At 38.3% G+C, this 23,396-nt stretch overlaps 1 protein-coding gene and 1 long non-coding RNA gene across 6 annotated transcripts in view; one reads left to right on the top strand and one right to left on the bottom strand.

The window, feature by feature from the left end:
* LOC131458251 (disks large homolog 4) overlaps nt 1-23,396 on the bottom strand; it is a 68,352-nt gene that overhangs the window by 23,714 nt on the left and 21,242 nt on the right. For 3 of the 5 annotated variants that reach the window (XM_058627165.1, XM_058627164.1, XM_058627166.1), the window contains exon 2: nt 5,097-5,258. In XM_058627165.1, coding sequence (XP_058483148.1) covers nt 5,097-5,258 — 162 coding nt within the window. Of the gene's footprint in view, nt 1-5,096; nt 5,259-19,696; nt 19,904-23,396 lie in introns of those variants that run through there. The other 2 variants (XM_058627163.1, XM_058627162.1) reach the window with 1 other exon arrangement.
* The window catches only part of LOC131458253 (uncharacterized), a 55,447-nt gene that overhangs the window by 13,125 nt on the left and 18,926 nt on the right, over nt 1-23,396 (top strand). The gene's annotated exons all lie outside the window — the stretch shown is intronic.

Consider the following 23,396-nt stretch of genomic DNA (forward strand, 5'->3'; position numbering starts at 1 on the left):
GAGACACGTTCCCTCCCACTGGAGAAGTTTTCTATTCCAGTAAAGCACGAGTACGGATGTTGGGAGAGATGTCATTTGACCTGCTACCTGGGAGGTAGGGTCAGCAAATGATATGTTCAGATATATTCTGTATATACAAACATGGCCTTTTGTCATTATGCCCTGTTATACATTTTGAACTTCAGTGCATTGTTTACAGTAGCTGTCAGTGTACTCGACAGATCACGATTTTTCTCCACTGTTCAGAGGTTCAAACAGACATTAGGCTACAAGTCAGCTGTGTTAACCATTAAGCAGTTAGTTTAAAGGTTAACAAGCAGGGACAGGGATGTAAAGGGGGGGCAGGGTTGTGAAAATGGAAAAACTATAGAGAAGAGGAAACTCATTTTAAGTAACCCAAGACATTTGACAGGGATGCCTCTAAAACCCTTTTTCTTGGCAGGTACCAATATACACAACCTTAAATACCAATACAGTAATTGTACTTTGTTTTTTAAACTACTAAGATAACATTTAACCAGCCATTTCAAACTCTATAACAAATATTCTGCTCCCTTAAAGAACAAATAGACATTTGTACTTTTACTTTTATGCTTAGTGAAACATTGCTTTGAAATTTAAGGTTTGTTGGATCATATTGTATTTTACATTTTTCTTTTTTCTGATATCCAGCGTATTGTATCCCTAGTTATTATAGTAACGGAAAGCAAGGGGTAACACTTGACAAACCAACCACCATCATCATCATCATCATCAGTCTAAATCTAATTGAAACAGTCATCATTATCATCAGCATTATCCTCAAACTTTGTCATTTGTTACACACATCATCAGGCAGTTATTCAAGCTTGGTGCTCAGCTATTTGTTACATATTTCATATTGTACATACATACACACATGTTTCTAACTAGTCAAGGATGCAGTCGGTTGATATACAGTGCAATGATTCAAACGATTAATGATGAATTAAGTTAGCCCAGACCGTTATACTCTGTCTGAGGAGACAGACTTCATAAATAATGACAGGATTCCGGAAATGGAAACAGCACCAGTGTGGGTTCCCAAAACATTGTGAACAACGAGATAGAAGAAAACATCCCCCAGATGGAATTTTGCTGCAGTGAAGGTGTCTCAGTAACAGTGTTATTGTTGCTTTTACCCACTATTGCAGTTTTTGTTTCAACTTTTGAGTCAGTCAACACACTGAGCAGCAGAATGTCTTTTTTTGCCTTTTGTAAATGAAGGAAATCTCCCTGTTAGGGAGTCTTTTAAAGAGATATGGGACCCCTCTCAGATGCAGCTCTCTAGGTTTATTTATCATTGTGCTGTATTTGTCTGGAGGGATAATATGAAGACGATAGTGCTTATTTTGGACTGACAAGTAAGGAGAGAAAAATCATGTTACACAAACATCACTGACTGATGATGATTCTTGCTTCTTGTTTCTGCTCCTTCCATTATCGCAGATCACTCGTATAAAAGCAGCCATCCAGCAAAATGCTCTTAATTCACTGATTTGAGTTAAACACCGTAGGAGTCAGAACAATGAGCAATTAGAGCACCACAGGCATGAAGTACAGCCAGGCAAAATGATTTATATGTGCAAAGATGTGACATTAACAACAATTTCTGAATATTTCTGCATGTAATGAAAATCCTTAACTGAAGTGTTTACCTGCTAGCCACAGAATTTGATGTGCATGTACAGACAGCATATATATATATATATATATATATATATATATATATATATATATATATATATATATATATATGTACTGTTTATATTTTTACCACTGCATGCAGACAAAGTTATTTTTCCAGCTATGAAAAGGGCTTCTCAGTCATTATTTAAGTACATCTCGATGGAGGACTGGTAAAAGGCAGTGGCTGTGCTGATTATAGGCTTGACAACACCATTTGTTCTTCTTATTGTTAACAAATCTCTTGTCTGGATTTTCACTGTCACATTCACATTTCTCTTTGACGGCACAAATCTTTTGAAACAGGTCATAAATACTTTGTGTCATTTTAACTCAGTGATTTTCAGCCTGTAGCTTTTTTTGCAACTGTTGCTCCAACAGTGAGTTAGTAGTGCTTTCTTTCCGGACTATTTTTAGTTGTGGATTAACACAAATTGATGCGTTAATGAGTATTTTTGGCAGCAAGACAGTCCACGTGGGATTGAGTAAAAACAGACGAGTGTCCACAGGCCATGTCACCCTTTGCAATGGTGTGGTGACTCACTGATGTTTTTAATAGTTTCTGGACATGACAGCTCATCCGTGGCACAGACAAATGAGCTAAATTGCACTTCAGCTACATGAGCAATACTTACAATATATGATACGCTGATTGTTGTTTGTCTATATGAAAAGTATTAAATATTAGCCACTTAATATCTCTTAATAGATATTGCAGGTACTGACATTCTTGCTCACAGTTTTAAACATAAAATGAATTTCCTGGAGGTGACTTCACAGAGGAGCCAGTCAGATTTTCTCTTACCTCAAGCCTGACGGGAAATGACTGAGTAAGTCACATAATCGATGTGAAACACTGGCAGTCACATATCACATTTAAACTTTTTTTATTAAGCAGACTCAAATTACCCCACGGAAAGGTGCATTTTAGGCAAAAGGAGTGACACTCTTGTAAATGGTGCATCCATCACTGCATCTGCTGACTGTCAAACTCCACTGAGACAAAGGAAGTTAATCACACCGTCAGAAAATGACAGCACATTGTCAAAAAAATCATTCTCATGGTGTCTGTAACAAGCCGTGTAACTGCTACATAAAAATATTGGACACTGATGGTGTTTGGATTTTTTTGTGGATATCACTGACTGGTAAAATCCCCCCAGGACAGAACAACCACAGAGGGAGGGGCTTATTTCTCTCCACATTGGTTATTGCCTGTTGAAATTTCCCCATTCACAGAACTCAGGGGTCAAATGCACATAATCAGTGGAAGACCTGAGATAAAGGCAACATGAAATTAAAATAAAAATGTAGGTTTTGTGTAAATCAGGTCACATGAGTAGTAATTGCATATATTTAATTTACATTAACACAACATTGGGCATTAATACTTTGCATAAAGCTGCATTAAAGCTTAGCATGCTTTCTGTGTCACAATGTCATAATAATGATTTCCTTTGTGACCCATGATTAACTGATTTGATGATAATTTAACAGTTGATATGAGAGTTAGTTATGTCCCCTTGTGTCAAATAATGTATATTTTTTAGTGTGCCATATGATAACTGGAACAGGTCCTCCAATGCCACTAAAGTTTTCAATTTCGGGAGTGATCCACCTGAGCACCGAGCACACAATATCCATGGCCACTGTAGCTCATGCTGAACATGCGTTGTATATTTTAAATTGAAGCTGCAAAGCACAATAACTCAGCCTCTCCTCTCTGCTCATTACAGGAGAACATTTTAATGGACGTCTCTGCTCCCCAGTGACACCAGTGTACTTGCCTTAGGGGAAAGCAGTAGCATTACACCTACAAAGTATATAAATACAGCTGTGTGGTCTTAATGTCTGGTGAGGCTGTGAAATAACCTTTGTCGGCATAGGAGATGGATCGTTATTAAATGAGCATTATAGCTTACACCTGCTTGCATTTGTAGCTACAGTAACTACAAGTAATCGTTACAACACTCAAGGCAAACGGACTGTGCTCATGTTCCCCCTGATGTCAGCTGTATCTTCTGACTGTGACAAGGAGGTCTTGTGTTTGTTGGTGCCAGTAGAACCAGAGAAAATATAAGTTCCATGTTGAAACATGGAGTTGAGTTTAAATGCATTTTTATGCAGCAGGTGAACTTTGTTCGTAAGATCAACCACCTTGAAATCTATCATTGACAGACTGACATACTGTATGTAATAGAAAGTAGAAATTAATAGAAGTAGAAATTACCATTTTTGATTTTTCACACGTATTTGAGGCAAAGCTCTCATTACTTGGAGGAGGAGGCGTTCATGGTGTTGTACACGTTTAGCGTAAACTTGCACTGGTGCTTTTGGAAATAATAATAGTAGGCCTAACATTATTTTGGTTAAAAAAAGCAGAGCACTGCTGCATCCCTCTGTGCACATCCTAATTCTCTAATTTGTTGCTTAATACTTTTGGTAACTTCTTCAGACACTGACTGTAGAACATCTCTGCTTCATTGGCAGGAAGTGACCATGCAGATAGTCAAATTTCTCAATTATCTTTTCAGGAGAAATCATAATTTTTTTAAACGGCATTTTCATTTTAGGTCATGATGAAAACAGCTACTTAAAGACAACGTATTTGATCTAACGTTTTCGATCTATAGTTTTCCCTTAGTGACAACTGACTGGAAGTAAAGGATCTGGCTTATATTTTAGAGGAAGCTGTAAGGTAGTCCATTCTATCTGTAGCTATATGTGTCACTATAAGTGTTAATTGCACAAATCTAATTTAGAGAGATTTTATTTCAACCCATGGTCTAAATTGTGTTTGTGTCTGGTATAACATTTGGTTTGGATAAACTGATTTCAGGCCGTATCATTTTAATGGTTTAGGTGTAATGGTTTAGGTGATCAGATTACTCAATCCTGAACACATCTTGGTGTCCACTTAGACTTTGATTTTCCTGCTGTTAATACCTGATATCCAATTACCCAATGTGCAAGTCAAAGGCCAGACGTCTTCATAAATATATTATGTTCCCATTAAATTATTTATGTTGAAGAATCATCTGGATTTCAAAATGGCCAACAGACCCTCTTAACTGCAAAGTTATGATCAATGAAATAAAAAAAGAACTAGCTTAGAGCATACTATGCCTCTCAGTGTAAAAATGACAGTATAATGACTGAAAATCTGTTTTATTTCAGATTTAATGTGTTTTTTTTATCATTTAAAGTAATTAGAATTATAATTTACTGTCTCATTCTACTTTTTCCACAACTTATTTAAATATCAGGTAAAAAATGGCCCATTCCTCTGCCGTTGTGTTAGTGTTAGGTATTGATCGGTGTGCATACAGTAAATGAATGTGTGTTGTGCTTGTGTGTGTGTGTGTGTGTGTGTGTTTGTGTATGTGCACTACCTTGACAGGAGAGATATGTGTGTGTGGTGTGTAGCCATGTATGGCCTCCATGGCAGCGAGGTTCTTGTCACTCATATGAAGCATCTCGGCACTTTTCCCTGGAGCCAGATGTGCTGGACTGTGCTCCAAGGGGGGCGTCTCCTCATCCTGGTACCTGTACTTCTACACACACACACACACACACAAACAAGGCTATTAGTCTCTGGTAGATGAGTTTTTTCTAAACCTGATGTCGATCAGGACAGCTAATGATATATGGTGTTGGTTTTTTTTCCACCTGTTTTTCTTCCTTTATTTGATGAAATATAACAGTGTAGTTTATCATTAAGGTCCTCTGTGTAAGAATTGGTGACATCTAAGGGTAAAACTTCAGATTGCAAGAGATGGAGAACTTCGCCCCTTCACTTACTTAATCACATCAGAGAACCACAGTGGCCTTAGCATTACCAGAAAGGTTGTTAACAAGTCTGCTCCTTGAGCAGTAGGACTGGAAAATACAGCCACAAACACTGCACTACAAGTGACACACAAATAAACACAAATAAAGATTTATTTTGTTTCTGACTGAAAGTTAGAGAAACCAATTAGTTGTGATTTTGAACTTCTACATGGACAGAAAAGTATACAGAACAGAACAAAATCACACAAATCTGAGGCAACATTCAGAGCAATCATCTCAAAATGTGTTTGCATGAGGCATAATGTATCAAAATCTATAATACATTGCTTGAGTAAGGTTTCTGAGAGCAGAAATGTGTAAACGTAGATAAATAAGTAATAAACGGCCATATAATTAAATAATAATTAATGGCAATGGACCTGATTGATCTGCCAACTAATTAGACCAGGGGTGTCAAACTCATTCTGATAATAACCTGTAAACAACAAGAACTCCAAATATCCTCTTTGTTTTCCATTTATTGAAGTATTATGAACAACATGACATTTCTTGACAAAAAATAAATGCAATTTCAACAAAATGATGCCTATGTTTACCATTTACACACGAGCATTACAACATACAGATCCCAGTGGATCACAAAGGGACAAAAACGTTTACTCACAGGTTTCTGGAACTGAAAAATGTAATTTTAGATTCTAATCTTAACGTGAAATTTTCACAAATTCATCCTGCGGGCTGCATCGGACCCTCTGGTGGGCCGGTCCTAACCCTAACCCACGGGCCGTACACTTGACACCCCTGAATTAGATGGTTTACTTCTACACTGCTGTCATGTGTAAGGGGTTGGTGTATATTAGTGTATTATTGTATTAGGGTATATTATACTATTTTATTTTTGGTCATATTAACAACAAAGCATAACCATTTACGTAAATATACAGTACAATTGTCAGAAAGAAAAATATGTAATGTACACAGATCCAAATTTATTCTAACACAGTCACTAACCAAAAAAAAGGAAAAGGCCCCAGCCCAAGGCTGAATTTTGCCTCTCCTATACCCTAAGTTATAGCCCTTAATTATTACATTTTACACTTTAAAGCTTTCTTTTTAACTCCACAAACATGTACACTATTTCAATTCATCGGTTAACAGAACTGACTGTCAGCCTTTTCTTTACAATAACACGTTCACCAGGTTGTATCACTGATGATTCCTCCGGCAAATATGGACAATCTATTTGCATATCTTGTATAACATGTAATGTGTGTGATCCCTACAGTGAGGACATGATAGAAAGTGAGCCTCAAAATGTTGCCATTGCGTGTTGAGCAGAGCAATCGTCCTCCACAACCACATGGAGCAACTAGAGCCATGACTCATAGCAGCTCTACAGAAGCAGCTCATGCAGCTTCTTCCCAATAACCTTTCTCCCCTACTGATTTTCCCACACTTGGGCATTCTGCCAGCTGCCCACTGTGTTTTCCACACATGGTAGGCTTCATTCTGGGTGTGATGGCACAAAATCAGCACGCTGTGTTTTCCATCACAAACGCTTCAGAAAGTGGGCAGCGTCTGTGGAGATCTCCCACACTGTCCTGCATGTTAGTCCTTGTGTTTTTTTTCTTCAGGTCTTTACCCCCGAAACCCTCTCAGAATTATAAAAAGCTGTGCTGCTGCACTGCAGATGTGAAGCACTCTCGTCTGAAAATTGAGAAATTCAGAGGGATCATCTGAATTTTGGCTGAAGGCCTGATGGCCAATCCTGCCACTTTTTTTGGAGGCAGACAGGAAGGGAGGTGCATCACCGAGCCCCTTCTCAAATAGGCTGCCTAGCAACCAGAGCAGAGCAGAGATTGCAGTGCCACGGTTGGGGCTGCCAGCATTGGTCCTGGATCACGTTACACTGAGACAGCAAGAAAGAAAAGGAGTGAAATAGAGATGAAGATAGAGGAGAAAGTGAGGGGGATGGGGTAAAAATGAAAAAAAAAACAAGTGAGGTTGTCAATAAAGGGAAGCAGAAAACAACAGCTCGGGGGTGAACCAGAGAGAAAATGAATAGTTGTTGAGTTCACCATAACATAATTACAGGGAAAGCATTGATTCTGCTTGATTAAGCACTGCTTTAGTAATATGAATGAAGGGTGAAAAATTATATACCAGTATACCACCAACTCCCATTGGGCAGTGTAACACATAATTGAACAACCGCTGCTTCTTATTCCTTTCTATCTTAGTTAACCTGGCAAAGTGAGACTTTTATTCAGTGACACAACTCACCAGCCTAAAACCTGGAGAGATAAGTAAATGGCATGAATCACAGCTCAGAGTAGGCTGAGCTCTACACTGCCTCCCCCCTTTTTCTGCATGACCAACATTCATGCTGCCATGTTGCCTTCTGTCCCACTGGTGGGGGATGTGACAGTCGATGTTACAGTGTCCTTCTGGTGAGAGCTTTAGGTACATCTCTTCTCATCAGTACACTGTATGACATAGACTATGAAATTGAAGTAGTAGCTGCATTTATTTAGAAGTGGATGAATACTAGCTCTGAACAATGAACCATTTTCAAGGACATACTATTTTTGATTGTTCTATACAAAATGCAAATCACGTAGAAAGGATTCATATCTCTAAACTCTTAGTAGAGAACAGGACGCTCTAAGAATCAGAACAGGGAACTTCTGTTGAAGATGACGATGCCTTCAAGGGCCAGTATACTTGTCATATGGCCGAGTAGCTTTGGTACCACTGCCACCCCCACTGCCACCTTTACTGGAGCAAGTATACTTCATCACAATCTAATCACAAGAACATACTGGAATTTAAATTTGTTCCACACAGTGACACTCAACAGTGAAGTGTTGTCCAAATAACACTTTGGAGAGAATATACTGTGCAACCAATTGACATTCACACTTGCTTATTGCTTATTACATCATCAAACAAATATTTCCACGTTTAAACAAAAAGTGCATCTCTCGCTCTCTGTGACCATTGGCTACAATAATTCATGTGTCAAAATAAAAGCCATGCATACTATTTTTACATATACATACATTACATTAACACAGGCGTAAATAAATACATTCCATTAGCTAACTTAATATAATATAGTCTGGATAAATAAACATTGTGTCAGTGAAATGTGTTATTTTCTCTCAAGGGGGTTTAATCCAGAACAATAAATCCAATAAATCACGCAAGAAACAAATGATCTTTTCAAAGACTGTATTGTATCTGTACTGTATATTCCTTTATTTTAGGAATTCTATTATTATTATTTAAAAGTCAATATAAGGATGTCAGAATGTTGTCTTTGGCTGGAAAATTGGTCCTTTGATGGTTAAGTGAGTTAATTTAATGTAAAGCAGTTGTCAAACTCTATCTACCGTCATCTCACTTTGTAATTCAAGGACCAAGCTTGAGCGTTTAAAAGGCTGCGCATTAGGTAATGGACTGAAAGCTAATCTCACCTCTCAGGCATATAATTTCAGATATTTTGACGTCAAATGCACTCAATGTGCAAGGTGTTACATGGCCCATGAGGAGCCCTTGGTTCCCCCACTGCATCTCCACAGAATTTAAGCTCTTACAAGTTAACCTATTTGCATTTTTTTTTTTAATGATAATGACTCACGATTTTTCTACATTTGGATTCATTTTTACCAGTTTCTGCTCAGATGAACTGAAATCAGTGCAGAAATAGTCCATGGCACTGATATAATCTGGATAACTAAATGTGCTGGAAGGAAACCAAATTAGCAAACAGCCTTGTAAAGAGTTTTAAATACTGCGTTTAAAACTTTGAAGTAGAGATGTTCCGATACCATTTTTTCCCTCCCGATACCGATTCCGATACTTGTGCTGTGGGTATCGGCCGATACCGAGTACCGATACCGATACCAGTGTGTTATAAAAAAATATATATCATACTACGCCTGCATGACTGTGATATGATTATCATCACCAAATCCTTTACCGTATCAGTCACGGGTGTCAGACAGTGGAATAATCTGGATGAGGAGATGAAAAAATCAGCAAAACGGAGTGTATTTAAAAAGAAGTATGTAGAGATGACCATTAATCGATACAGAATGACCCAGGAGGAAAGTATGACAAAGGCCAGAGACAGAAATCTGTAGACACCGTGAGGATACGGCAGTGGAAGCAAATGTAACCAAACAACAGCTGACATACATGGAGTCTGATTGACTGTCTAGAGCTAGACTGCATCTCTGAGTGCTCCCTGATGCTGAAACATGTTTTTGTCAAAATGTCATAAGAAAAAGAAAAATGATGTATTGTATGATGAAAATCTGTTTTCTGTGGGTAATGGGGACGGGACTAGATAAGCTTTTGCTTCTCCGGCTTTCCCTTTTGGTTATGTGTATTGTTTAAACTACACTAAGATGATGTGTGATGATGAGTGATCTAACTGACATGACCGAAATAAACATATATATATATATATATATATATATATATATATATATATATATATATATATATATATATATATAAATAAATATACATATATAAATAAATCATTGGTGGTAAGGTTTGGCTCAGGTTAAACCCTCTGTAAAACATGAACGAATACAAATGGACATCATTTATTTTTACCAGTGATATGTTATTTAGTTTTTCAGCTTGTACGTTTGTTTTCACTCTGGTCCAAACACCGCAGCACTGGCAGAGCTTCATGTTTCCATGACGACTGACCGGGCAAGGACGCGCGTGACATCATTTTTACTCGACTCCAGATTGTTAAAATTAGTCTCTGAAGTAACGTTAAACTTTAAAAACAGAGGCATACATACGCAGGACACAGGTACGCTGGTTAGTTGTAGCGCTGCTCTTTTCGTTTAATAAACGGGCCGCTCCAGTTTGACGTTAGACGCGCTAACGGAGCTAGCGCAGCTAACAACGCTAACGGAGCTAACTGGTAAATACTGCCAAACCGCCGACATGATGAGCTAACTTTAGCTCCTTGTCTACAGGTGTCGGGTGATCCGTTCTTCTTCACGCCTCTAAAACAGCACAGTGCAACTGTTTCAAGAGCGGCGAAGAAGAACTGTGTCAGAGCTAACGGAGCTCTATTAAATAACGTGGTATCGGATCGGTGCATGGACTCCAGTACTCGCCGATACCGATACCCACATTTTCGGCAGTATCGGAGGCATTTCCGATACCGGTATCGGAATCGGAACAACTCTACTTTGAAGAAGGCCAAAGATGATAACCTAGTTTCTTCTGTTCAGACATGGCCCTCACCCTTATTTGAATATTCATTACAAATACACAAACAATGATTAATTGTCAGAAAAATGCATTACCACCGCTTTTCAGCTCTTCTTGTAGACTTAAATACACTGGCTGTCTGACCTGAGTCACATCTCTGATATTTTTACCTTGTGCTACTTTTGTTTCTCTCCATCTTTGCAGCCACTTTTAACTGTGATTTCATGTTACTGTTTAATTACTGGATCATTAGTCAGTCCTGTGCAGCAGTCAGTGGGTGCAATTATATCAGACTTGACTAAGCATAAAAAGAAGTACAATGTATGTCTTATACAGTTATACAGTACCTGTTATGACTGTGACCCAGGCTTTAACTTTAGTTCATCCATCACTAACACTATACAAATTACACGTTCAGTACAGTACTGTATGTAGGCCACAACACCTGCTAGATGTTAGTGGAGCAAATCCTCACATAGCTCACCAGAACCTGTAAACTGGCCTTAACAGTATTCGATACCTTTAGCCTCTTTCATATATAATCGGCTGTGTAAGAAAGCATTCAAAGCGTTATCACCCATCGTCACTGTGACATAGCATTATGAAACGTTGGTCCTTGATGGTTGTCTGAAGTTTCTCATTTCCACGACAGCAAATTGAAATCCTGTCATTATTGCAGTCTCAGCTGACTTTCACTATCAAGTGTCTCCTTCAGTGCCGAAAACCCCAATCACCACTTTCATTCCTTTAACAGCAGACTCACAATGACATAGTGGAGGCGTGAACTGAAATGCTTCTTATTCACTTTGAATGGAGAAGTGTCGAGCGTTGCTGAAGTGCATTGTGGGTCCTTGGCTTTGCTTTGATCATGTTGTGTGCATCAGAAGTTTAGAAATGTCCAACTTTCAAAGTGTCACCCTAGGCATCAGCCAATTAAATCACTTGATGCAAGTATTCCAGCCAGCCAGTATCCTAGCCATTTAAATGATGTTTCTGTGTTTAGCTCAAATAGTTCTTGGACAAGGATGTTCTCCCTGGTGCAGATATTTTTTGTCAGACAAAGTGCACCCAATAACGATGTAATACCTCCAATATACCTCTAGCACCAAGCACCAGGCCCACCCACCAAAGTGTTAAATGATTGTAAGGTTCCCTATGATTCCCACCCCTATACGTGAGTCCTCCGTCATATTATTGCACTTTACCTACAGCACAGATTTTTTGTCATGCGTATGTAAGCCTTAGAAGAGAGGGGAGTCACTCTTCTTTCTCCTGGGCTCACTTCAGACTTTAGTCCCACTGGTGCTTCACTGGCGAGTGACAAGTGTTCATATCCTGTAGCTATACTGCAACAACAGCAGCAGCAACAACAAAAACAGCCACAGCAGAGCTTTACATTTGCCATGGGGCACAATGCTTACGGCTCACTCCTCATGCAATGTTAAATCTGCCGTTGGGTGTAGTAACTACATTTTTTTGGAATTGCTGAAAATGAAGTGTGAAATATAAAACATTTGAACGTATTTTTTATTCATTCATACAAAGTAAATTCAATACAGTGTGTGTTTAAAAAGATTTACAGTAGGTTTGTACATGGTGTGTTGCAGAGTGAAGGTGTTTCATATTGACCAGCACCTCTCCGGCTTTAATACATTGTCCCACAGAGAGATCGTCCAGGTACTCAGTCATGCAGCGCTATTTAAATGATTCAATTAAAACTTTGTGTAAAAAAAAAAAAAGACACATTTTTGGTACCACTTTCTGAGGTGTATATATATATATATATATATACATATACATATATATATATATATATATATATATATATATATATATATATATATATATATACATATACATATACATACATATATGTACATATACAACCTCATTCCTGTCCACACTAACTCAAGACTTTTACAAATAAAATCCCTAAAGCACTCTCAAGCTTTCTTCACCACTCAACGTCTTATGTTGCTACACTAAAAACCCATACAAAAATAAACAAAGATAACATTTTCCCTTTGTACTCCCTATATATAGTTACTGATTTAGAAAGTCAACATTTACTTGTCAGTGTCACATATTCTCTCGTTAATTTATGCTCTTCTAACACAAGTTAATGAGATTCTGAATATAATTTCTGCTGAATGAATCATCATTGATAAAAACCCACACACATGTATCATCCTTGATTTTAATTCAAATTAGCGTCTCGGATACAGTAAATTGTGCCACAGTGGGATCGACTGTCGTCCTTCTGGTGCGTGTTGTTTGACGTGGTTCCCATTTTGTCTCTCTAGAGCCTGTTTTCACAGGAACTTGGTGTTCATTTCTAAGATGAGATAGCGACTACATTTACAGTTCATGATGTCTAAGAAAATCTGAAAGTGATGTTGATTTCATAAGCCCATGACAAAGCCCCTGATCTTGTTAATTAATGATCTTTGACAGACAACCTAGTTTGATGACATTGTGAAGCATGGAGTCATGGGAATTGTTCAGGGAGAGCTCTAGTGGCAGAACGAGCATTAAACAGCAATAAGTAGTATCTGTCTTCTACCACTTTATCGTCCACATGACAGTCGCGGGAGGGCACTGTGCCAATCTCAGCTGACATACACCCTGGACATGTTGCCAGTCCATTACAGGGCCACATATAGAGACAAACAACCATCCACTCTCACCTACTATCAATATAGTGTCCAGTTTTCCTACACCAACCATATGGTTTAGTGACAATTACACAGAATAAAATCCAAAAAAAAAACAACACAAGACAACACGCTGACTAACAAGTAGTATCGAATATTTCCTTCCTCAATCTGTCTTTTCTTATGGGTTTTCCCCTCGAGTCATAGCTGTCGTATATGGTCGTATGAAAAATGTGGTTGTGTATTTATTTTGTGTTTTACGGTAGAGACTGAGGTAACTATGTCATGCAGCTAGCTTTATAGGAGACTGTATGAGATTTGAGTGTGTGTACAGTATTGATGTTGCCAATTCTGACACTCATGAAACTGAACTTTTGTAAATTGTCTATGATCATTTCACAGTAGTGTAGGAAGGATTAAGTGGACAATGGTTTTAAGGCGACCAAAATGAATCAGTTCTTTACCTGGAATATTTAAGTGGTTTTCTTCTTGAATTAATCTAAAGCATCACTTCCATATTATTTTAACATTATTAAGTTGAACAGTCAATATCCTTTTTTGGGAAATACCTGGGTGGAAATAAATATTTAAAAAATGTCATGTGACAGGACAGCAGCTCTATACTTTTTGGCTGTGCAGCCTATTCCCCTCAACTTCACAGATCTCACACTCGCAAGGCGTCTTGATTATTTTTTCCCCTCCCCCCTCTCTCCACACAAGCATGCACAGACCTTTTTAATGCTGAGTAGATACATTTCTATGTATGATGCACTGGAGGCCATTTTAACACACAACCCTGTAGGACTGGTTAATGGTTGCTCTAGAAATAAACATGTGCAATAATAGCAGCAGTCATTGAGTTTAAAAAAAAGCAACATATTATTATTGAGGTAGTCGGATTAAACTCGACTTTTAAAATACAAGCAAACATGTTAAGTGCGACTGAGATGGCACTAAATTGTATTTCTCAAAATCAGACTAATAAAGTGACTGGGAGTGGAATAACTACGGCATATACATATGTATATATATATACATATATATATATATATATATGTGTGTATATATATATACACGTGTATATATAAATATATACGCTCAGTCAGACCAGAGTGTGGCGTGGACTCTGTACGTACTCCATAATTTCCACCCCCAGCTAAAACCTTCAAACAATAGAACAATCTGGTACACAGAAGAATAAAACAAAAGCGACAAAATAATGGCGAAATCCAGGCTACTACATTTGTTGTATTGACAGGGAGTCCAAATTTATGCTCTGCCCGCTTAAACAATTGAATATTTAAGTTAGTGGATGGTAGGAAGTCTCAGAATGGTGCCAGCTAGTCCAGATTCTGCGTAATACTACCAAACTGAGAAGAAAACGTATCTCCACCTAATGTTGCAAAGGGTGGACATGCTTCATTCAATAAATGGATTCCACACTTGTGCTTTTATACTATGACAAGGCGAGTAGTCCGATTGAATGGCATACTGGAGCTTCAAACATAGCTTGACTTGAGGGTATATATATATATATATAATCATCAGCATTGTTTAGTCTGACTCGCTGCTTTGAATCATCATTGTCTTCGCTGCTGTTAAATTATGACTTTAAAGATGTGCAGTAAGAAGGGGAAGTTTATCTAAAGCATTCGTGACACATCTGTCTAAACACAGATAATACAGCTCATTGCTCATATACATATTCAACATCTCAGTGTTGTTCGAGAGAGAAATGATTTTTGTTTGTTTATTTTTTTTTTTTTTTTATGTGTTTCACTTTCTAAGAATGCTCATAACCTGAGGGTCAGTTGCTTTGATTCTGTTTGTGCACAACACAGTCACCAAATTAAATTTTCAGGGTTGATGATGCATATCTACGCCAGATGGTCTGGGTTTGTTTTCTTTATGAATAAGTATCTTAATGTGGGTTGTTTAAGAGAAACAACACCACTTCTGCTGCTTTGATGTGCTCAGCTGCAGGTTTTCAGCAACAGACATGCATCTGTCTTGTTATAATTTGCATATAATTCGGCAATTTTAAACATTTGCATTCTTTCAGGTGCCCCAAAACACAACAAACCCATTAAGATATTGTTTTATGAGCTACGTTTTGTGAGGTTGTTGGTATGCATGTTTATTTTTTTTTTTTTTTTGCATGGCTCTTATAAAGTAGATGGATAAGGGTCATGTTTGTAATTAGTGGTGGTGTATTTTACACCAGCTGCAGTATTTGATAACACTGAATCTGGGAGAAGCACGTCAGCCAGGGAGAGGCTGCCGTTGACGCTTACCGGCTCATTCTTACACCTGATCTGAGCTAGGTCTATGACGTCAAGGCAAAAACAGCTCATTCATGTCACACGGCTGCATATCAGATAAATATCGGATCTAGGATTACATGTTGAAGTGACACATCTGTTTTTAAAATCTGAATTGGTGATTGAATTTCAGTGTCCACACAGCCCTGAAAATAATTAGATCTGAGTCACTTCAGCCTGGTAATCTGAACACGGCTTAAATGTACTGTCAGATTCGAGGTTCACTGGTCTTTGTAAAGCAAAGTCAAAAGACCTCTGGTCGGGTCAGGAGCGGGTCGGTCAAGTAAAACTTTTTGGCAAAAAGCAGCTGTTCAGTAAGGGTGGGCGATGTGAAAATTATATCACCATATTCTGATATTCCAATAACAATAATTGTGATGATATTTTACAGAATTTCAAAACAAAAGTGTAGATATGGAACAATATATTTCTAAAATAAAAATGTATTATGATGTAAAATGAATCTTTGCATTAAAAAAACCATACAGAAATAACTCATTATAAGTGAAGTGGTGGGCCACAGGGAATCAGCTGGAGGGCTCCATGTGGCCTGCGGTCCACATGTTTGAGACCACTCTTGTAAAGGAAGGTGCCATAGACAGCAGGATAAAATAGGTCATCCTCCAAAAAGGAGGAATGTGTGTTTGTAACGGCTACAGTGAGGATGTGAAAAGTAAAACTAGTGCCTCACATGCAGGATCACAATCTTCACATTGTAACGCAGAAACCTTTGATATCACCTTGTGATCATTTCTACACCATTACTCTTGATCATTTGATTGGTTAGTGGGTAATCAGTGACAGCGCGTCCTTTTCCTGCCCATTTTCCAGTAAAGACGTCTGAGGATCGATTCTCAGACTAAGGTGATCATCGATCCCGATTGAGATGAAGGCACACTGATCCCTGTGGTGTAAATCATTCATTACATTAATGTCCTTCTTGAATTCAAACACAACCTTCCAGCTAGTTTACATTCATTCCATGTCCTCCATGTGGAAGCGCCGCAATGCAATGCAAAACATCAAACCAAAGCGAGGCAGTCCGTCTTGATTAAATGTTGTGAGGCCGTCAATGAGCGTTAAGCATAAAAGAGCACATTAAAGTACTGCTGAAGGCTTCCAACCACATTAAGACTCTTAATTAAAGTCCTGAGTCAAAGATGACTGAAAGGACTCGGCACCGGCTTCGACAATAGGACAAAGGTGATACAAACAAATAACCTTGAAAACAAGCCGTCACGTGGTGCAGCTATTGTAACGCAGATGTTCAGCAAACATAAGGAACTCCTGGAGAGTGCAAGGAATAAAAAAAACCCAGAAATATGTACAGAAAATGTGGCCTGGGTGACAAGTAACAGTAAAGCACATCCCAAAATATCTGGCTGAAAAAAGCACCACTGATAACAACCTGCCACAAGAGTGCAACAGACTGAACACAAGCTGTTAATAGACTACTCCACCAGCAGGACATATTCAAACAAACATGAAAACAATATGGTGAACAATTAAAAGTATTCTTACAGTTTGGGGATGGTTATTTAATTGATGTCATTTTTGTTTTGTTGTATAACGTCTGATGGTTCATGTTCTCCGTTGATTCTCCCAGGTTATAAATAAAGGTTACTATATATCTATAACATAGACTGTATATATAGAAATGGACACAGTCTTCTCAAACTAGTGATTAAGACCATTATCTACTCAAGAAGATGTTTACTGATATTATAAATCATGTCAGAATTAGGCTTATTTTCCCACCCATAAGCATTTGAACAAACATCCCTTTTTTTGTAATCGAGCCAATGGTCTAAGAGAGATGACCTTTTAAGTGGGTTTCTCATTAATCAAACAATACAGATAATTAAGAATGGTATGTTGTAGCAATACGTTACAAAAGTTCCAAAAAATAATTATGAAATTGCGTCATCGTCATATTTATAATTGCAGCAGGTCCCTCAAAAGCAACATTATGTGTTTAATGTCCTTGGTGATAATGGAGATCCAGAGTCTCTGGTCCCTAAATTTGAGGGTAGGGGGGCTCAAACATTGGGGAACCTCTATAACAGAGTGAGTCAATCCAGCAATAGGTAACACACTTAAAACACCATGCACTTGTAATATGGTTAAACTGAGCTAAACAACAAATTTGATGCTGATGCTGTTCAGTTAACTTTTGCTGGTTGGCTGTGATAACTGTGGGAGGAGGTTTTAATATGTTTTTCTCAAAGAAAGTTTGGCGTCTCAAAGGAAGAAATTAGTCATGACAGCACTGTGGGGACACATGGGATAATATGTGCTATAGTATATAACATTAAGCACAGCAGGACCATCAAGTACAAACCCCCTGAAGCAAATAGACTCATTACTTTTGACAGCAGTCCAGCACATTTAAGTCAATGTAAAAATAATCATGATTAATGAAATATATTAGGTTTATCCACCTATTTAATATTTAATTAAACTTCATGTGCAACTGATTCCAGCAACAAGACTGAACTCGAACCAAAGCGTCAGAACGGAATCAACAAACAAATCGTCTGTGGTTCTGTACACAGAAACACTGTTATGTGTGGGAACCCCTGAGCTGGCTACCTGAAGCTGGGAGTGAGTGAGTGAATAAATGAAAGAATGAATGGCCATGACTCTGTCTTTTCCATCACACTGATATTCTCATCATGATAGAGTTCAAAATAGGGCTTAAGGATATTAGGAAAACATGCTATAACTTTGTATTTTGCAATGACGGTATGATATGGTGTCTCTCTGTTTTGGGTTTGCAGTGATCCTGACACAGAGTAGCCACTACACACACTGAAAACAATGAAATGCAATATTCCCTTTTAGGGCTGAACAATGACTCATGTTCTAAACATAATCGCAATTTGAAACTATGCAATTTGCAAATCGCAAAATGCTGCAATTAAACTGTTCCATGTCTTGTGATGTAAACATGTCCTAAGTTCTTATTCTTGCATAGGAGTATAGTATTTTGATGTTATCTTATATAATGTGCCATCGTTTTTATTTTAAATTTATAGCAAAGTTTAGATTTAACCGAAGCATTTTGACATCTCAGTAACATACAGAATATACTGTATATGGTAAATCCAAATGAAGTTGCAAAATTTGTCAGGAATATTGGAAATAGATATTTACTCTACTCGATCAGCTCCATTTTTATTGCACCAACATGGTTTTATTGAAATAATGAACATGGTTTAATCCTTAAATAATGTTCCTGCTACTCTAAACAACCACGCTTGCTACCTTGATTGTGGAAATAAAGAAATAAAAGTATGTTTTTACATACATTTTAATCTACAGTCTTCTTAGTTGCAGTCCTAACCCTCACCTTATTTTCAATGTAGTGTGCAGCGCTAGTTCAAAACCATACTGTATACACAAATACATTTTTTAAATGATTATATTTATAAGAGCACAGTAACCTGGTTCTGCCTGATGATTGAAGGCCACAGCAGGACCAGTGCTCTGTTTCCTGATTTCACGCTGGGATTACGCCTCCATGGCAGTGGAACATCCATCTCTGTGATGATGAATGATATTTAAATGGCCCTGAGCAATAAAGTGAATTTCCCAAGGTCAAAAGCACAATTCCATGCTGCTTTTTACAGCGATGTAAAGCAAAAAAATAAAAAAATAAAATTAAAATGGACCAATCAGCAAGTGATTAATGTTTCATTCATTAAAAACAACACAGTCGTGCTGGCCAATGATGCTGTATAAATGTAAGTATGAGAAAACAGCCCACGCGCGAATGTAAAGGTATGTTTTTGTATGAATAAGCAGGTGCTAACAGAGCAGAGGGACCAGAAAGGAAGCTGTAGGTTAGTGGGAATTAATGCGATCACTGTCACGATCCTAAACGCACATTTCCTTCCACAAAGGCCTCGCTTTAACGTTTTTATTTCTTACAAATTGGCACAAATCTCACTTTGTCCACACGCTGTCCGTACCTACCTTGCACCCGAACATGAGAGAGAGGGTCCGGTTGCTGCAGATGACCTTACACTGGCACATGACCGGCGAGAGACACTTTAAATTCCTGAGAGCCAGAGACATCAGTCCAAAAAGCGCACACCAACACGCACAGCAGCGCTGACCGGAGCTCGTCTGTGCGCCGCCACTCTCGGTACACACAGCAGCAGAGCCGCGGAGTGGGAGTGGGGAGTGGGGAGTGGGGGTCGGTTACTGAGGCGGTATGCCCCTCTTTCTAAAATGTGACCGTGGCGATGCTCGGGTCCAGAAAGCGAAGTTACTACTACAGATCATTCATGTCTGCGTGGATTTTCTGTCGCTGTTGAGTCTACATTTCCGTGTTGTTTAAGTTACTAGTGGCAGCAGCATCATTCATAATCTGCGACTCCACACTCTCTCTCTCACTCTCTCTCCCTCCCCATGTGTATGTATATATAGCTCCATATGTGTGTGTGTGTGTGTGTGTGTGAGAGTGAGAGAGACCGTAAAGTTTGTACTCTATGCGCAGCTGTAATAATAATAAAGCCCAGCAGAGGAGACTATGTCCATTCATCACTCACCGCCCGAGGCTGCATAAACATCATTTGTAGTAAACTTATTAAAAAAAACAAAAGCAACAACAATATCAAAATAGAAATATTTCATGATGCCATATCCAACAGTTGCGGACTGTGGCTAAATAAGGTTGCAGTGTGATTACTGCGCCCCCTGTTGGATCACTACAAAAACCCCAGCCGAGCTGTCCAAGGTGCTGAAGTAGCCAGACTTAAAATATCACTCCCATTGTGGAACACTTGCAGTATTTGTAATACCTATGGTTTACAGAATTCCCTACAACATTTTAAAATAAAAAAAGCCCATGATGGCCTTGCTCCTAAACACATCTCTGATCTTATAGCTCAGTATTTAGCTCCTATCGGTCACTTAAGTCATCTTCACATCGTCTCCTTTTTTTCATTTAGAAATCCACCTTAGGTCGTCTCTCACCATTGATATTTGTGCTAACATTGTATCTTTTGACTTACTTGCTTTATCTTTGCCCTTTGTGAAACACTTTGGCTTAAGTCCTCTTCATTTGATTGTGTTATGTAAAGTCACTGTTGTGGCAGAGCTGTGTATTTTTGACATACTCAAACTGTGGACATCTAGAAAATACCTGACACTACAAAAAATGGAATGACTGATGGTGCACACTGGATTCTTTCAGAAGGAGGCACACATACAGTAGTCACTGTTGACCTATATATTAAATTACTGGTTTTAATGTTGGGGCTGGTGAGTATAAATATGATTTAACTTGACTTTAAATCAGTGCACTGTAAGGCTTCAGAGTGTCTTCTTGTCCTGCTGATTGATCCACTCAGATTACTACCAGTACTGATCTCTGTTGGCTTCTAGTTGTTTTTTTTTCTTTTTTTTAAATGAATAAGCCCAAATACCACAACTGGACCTTTGCCTCCAAATGTGCTCATAAAAGCAAAATTAATTCACAACCACAAACAGGGATGCCGATTGTGTGACATGTCTCTCTGTTTTGAGCCATTGAAATAATAAATGACAATTGCACTAAACAGTTCCCATTTAAAACCCTGTTGTAAAATGTCAGTTATTTATCTATTTAATATTTATTTGTAATGGTTCTGATATGACAGTTTAGACATGACTGTAGCTGATGTGTGTAAGAAGCTTAAAAAATAATTATACCTTGTGATAATATAACAAATATAATTGAATTTGAATGAATATACTATTCAATGTACAAAAAATATAAATATTTAAGAAAGTAATGAAAGAAACAACATTATTTTTAGTACAACACATAAACAATAACATAATGAATGTTCTTTTTAAAGTTCTCTTTCACCCGGTGATTGTCTCATTTTGCTTTTATGAGATTTTTTTTTTTTTACTCTGTACACCAGTGTGTGCTGTGTTGACATGGTGAGCCCACAGGGTGGAGTGAGAGAACCAGGTAGGCTAGATTTAAATATTGTGCATTCATCTCAGGACCGACTGCGGCGCAGGACTCAACTCTCCCCGGTGACGTCAGCGTTATATCGAACACTGAGACTGTTCAAAATAGCCCAGTGTGCAGCTGATGAGGTTTTTCTTTTTCCTTTTTTTCCAAACCTTATCACCTTCCCCGAGAGTTGGGGATATCCTGGGAAATCTGCAATGTGCTAAAGACATCAGCAGGATTCTCTGAGGCCTTTCAGAGGGAGGTCGTGGTTTTCAGCACAGTGTAAAGAAGACTACTTTTACTTTCTTTGCAAAGATATTCTTTATATTTGACTCTCACATAGAGAGCCACTAAACCAGTCTATAAACCAGCAGATCAATACAATTCATAAGCATAGCACTATGATCTACTGTGAAACTGATGTGTGAGTATAAAGAGTGCTCTGTCTTGTTTATATAGTTTAGATGATGTTTGAGTATTTCAGGCCATAGCTATTTTTCAATCATTGTTTTATGTATGACATTTGTGCTCACCCACCACAGTGTTTATTTTCAAACCCACACCAGTTTCCTGGATTGCTGCACCGAATTGATTTTGATATGAGATGCACAACGTTTGTTTTCACATGTCTCATGTGTCTAAAAATGATTAAACATTGAAGGGATATTCAGGATTTTTAAAGTGTGATTGTAAGCTGTTGAATAAGGTTAGTGCTGCTGACTTTGCCATGCGCACTGCCAGTGTGCTGCCATTACTGGGAAGAGACACAGACACTCACTTTCACTGACACCCTGTCTGCCAGCAGGGACACAAGGAACAAGTGATTTATCACCAATTTATACTTAAGTATTTCATAGCTCTGCATTATTTAATAGTTAGACAGCTGGAAATGAAAGTGTGTATAGTGCACCTAAATCCACCTAAACCTTTTTTTTCTACATAGCGTTTGGTGGAGGGAGTGAGCAGTCACAAAGTGACACACACTGACATAATATCTACCCTTAAGCAAGGGTAAATATTATTAGGTGACTTTTATGTCAGGTGGCTTTTTTTTCATGTTTTCAGTGAGGGCAACCATCTGTGTCTCATTCTGGATATGTGCTGCCTGTGTGTCGGTACATTTTCAATTTTCCCGCCAACAACCTCTGACATGTATAGAACCAGCAGGACGTCATGAAGACTTTAAGATCTGACTGTATATGGAGCCTCATTTTGTCACATTTCATTTAGATTCAGTTCACATAGAGATAATACGTAAAGATGAATGTGGCTTATTCTATCCATAACCATTATAGATGCAGTATCATTTCTATGATGGTTATATACTGTAAGTAGCTTCACTCTACCACTACAGTATTATGCAAGTGTGGGAGTCACGTGGAAATCTGAACTGTGGATGTTCCAATGTTGAGTGTAGCATTAACATCCTAATGCTGCATTGTGTGAAAGAGCGAGAGAGCGAGAGAGACCCAAAAGAGATGGAGTGTTTCCATGACAACATCTGCAGGGGGTGGCAGATCTCTAACAAATAGTCCACTTGCCAGCAACATTTTGGTCACCATATCTACAACATGGCTGCTGATATCACAGGTGATTTGGGTACGTACAGTCAAAGCAGGCGCCTTCACACTGCCGTGGGAAAAAAGCCACTGTTCTTTACACAAAGAATAAAAAGAATCACTATGACTATGAGAGTAGGCTGCTAGTGCTGGCATTAGTCAC

This window comes from Solea solea, chromosome 4 (assembly GCF_958295425.1).
Source record: "Solea solea chromosome 4, fSolSol10.1, whole genome shotgun sequence".
Lineage (NCBI taxonomy): Eukaryota > Metazoa > Chordata > Actinopteri > Pleuronectiformes > Soleidae > Solea > Solea solea.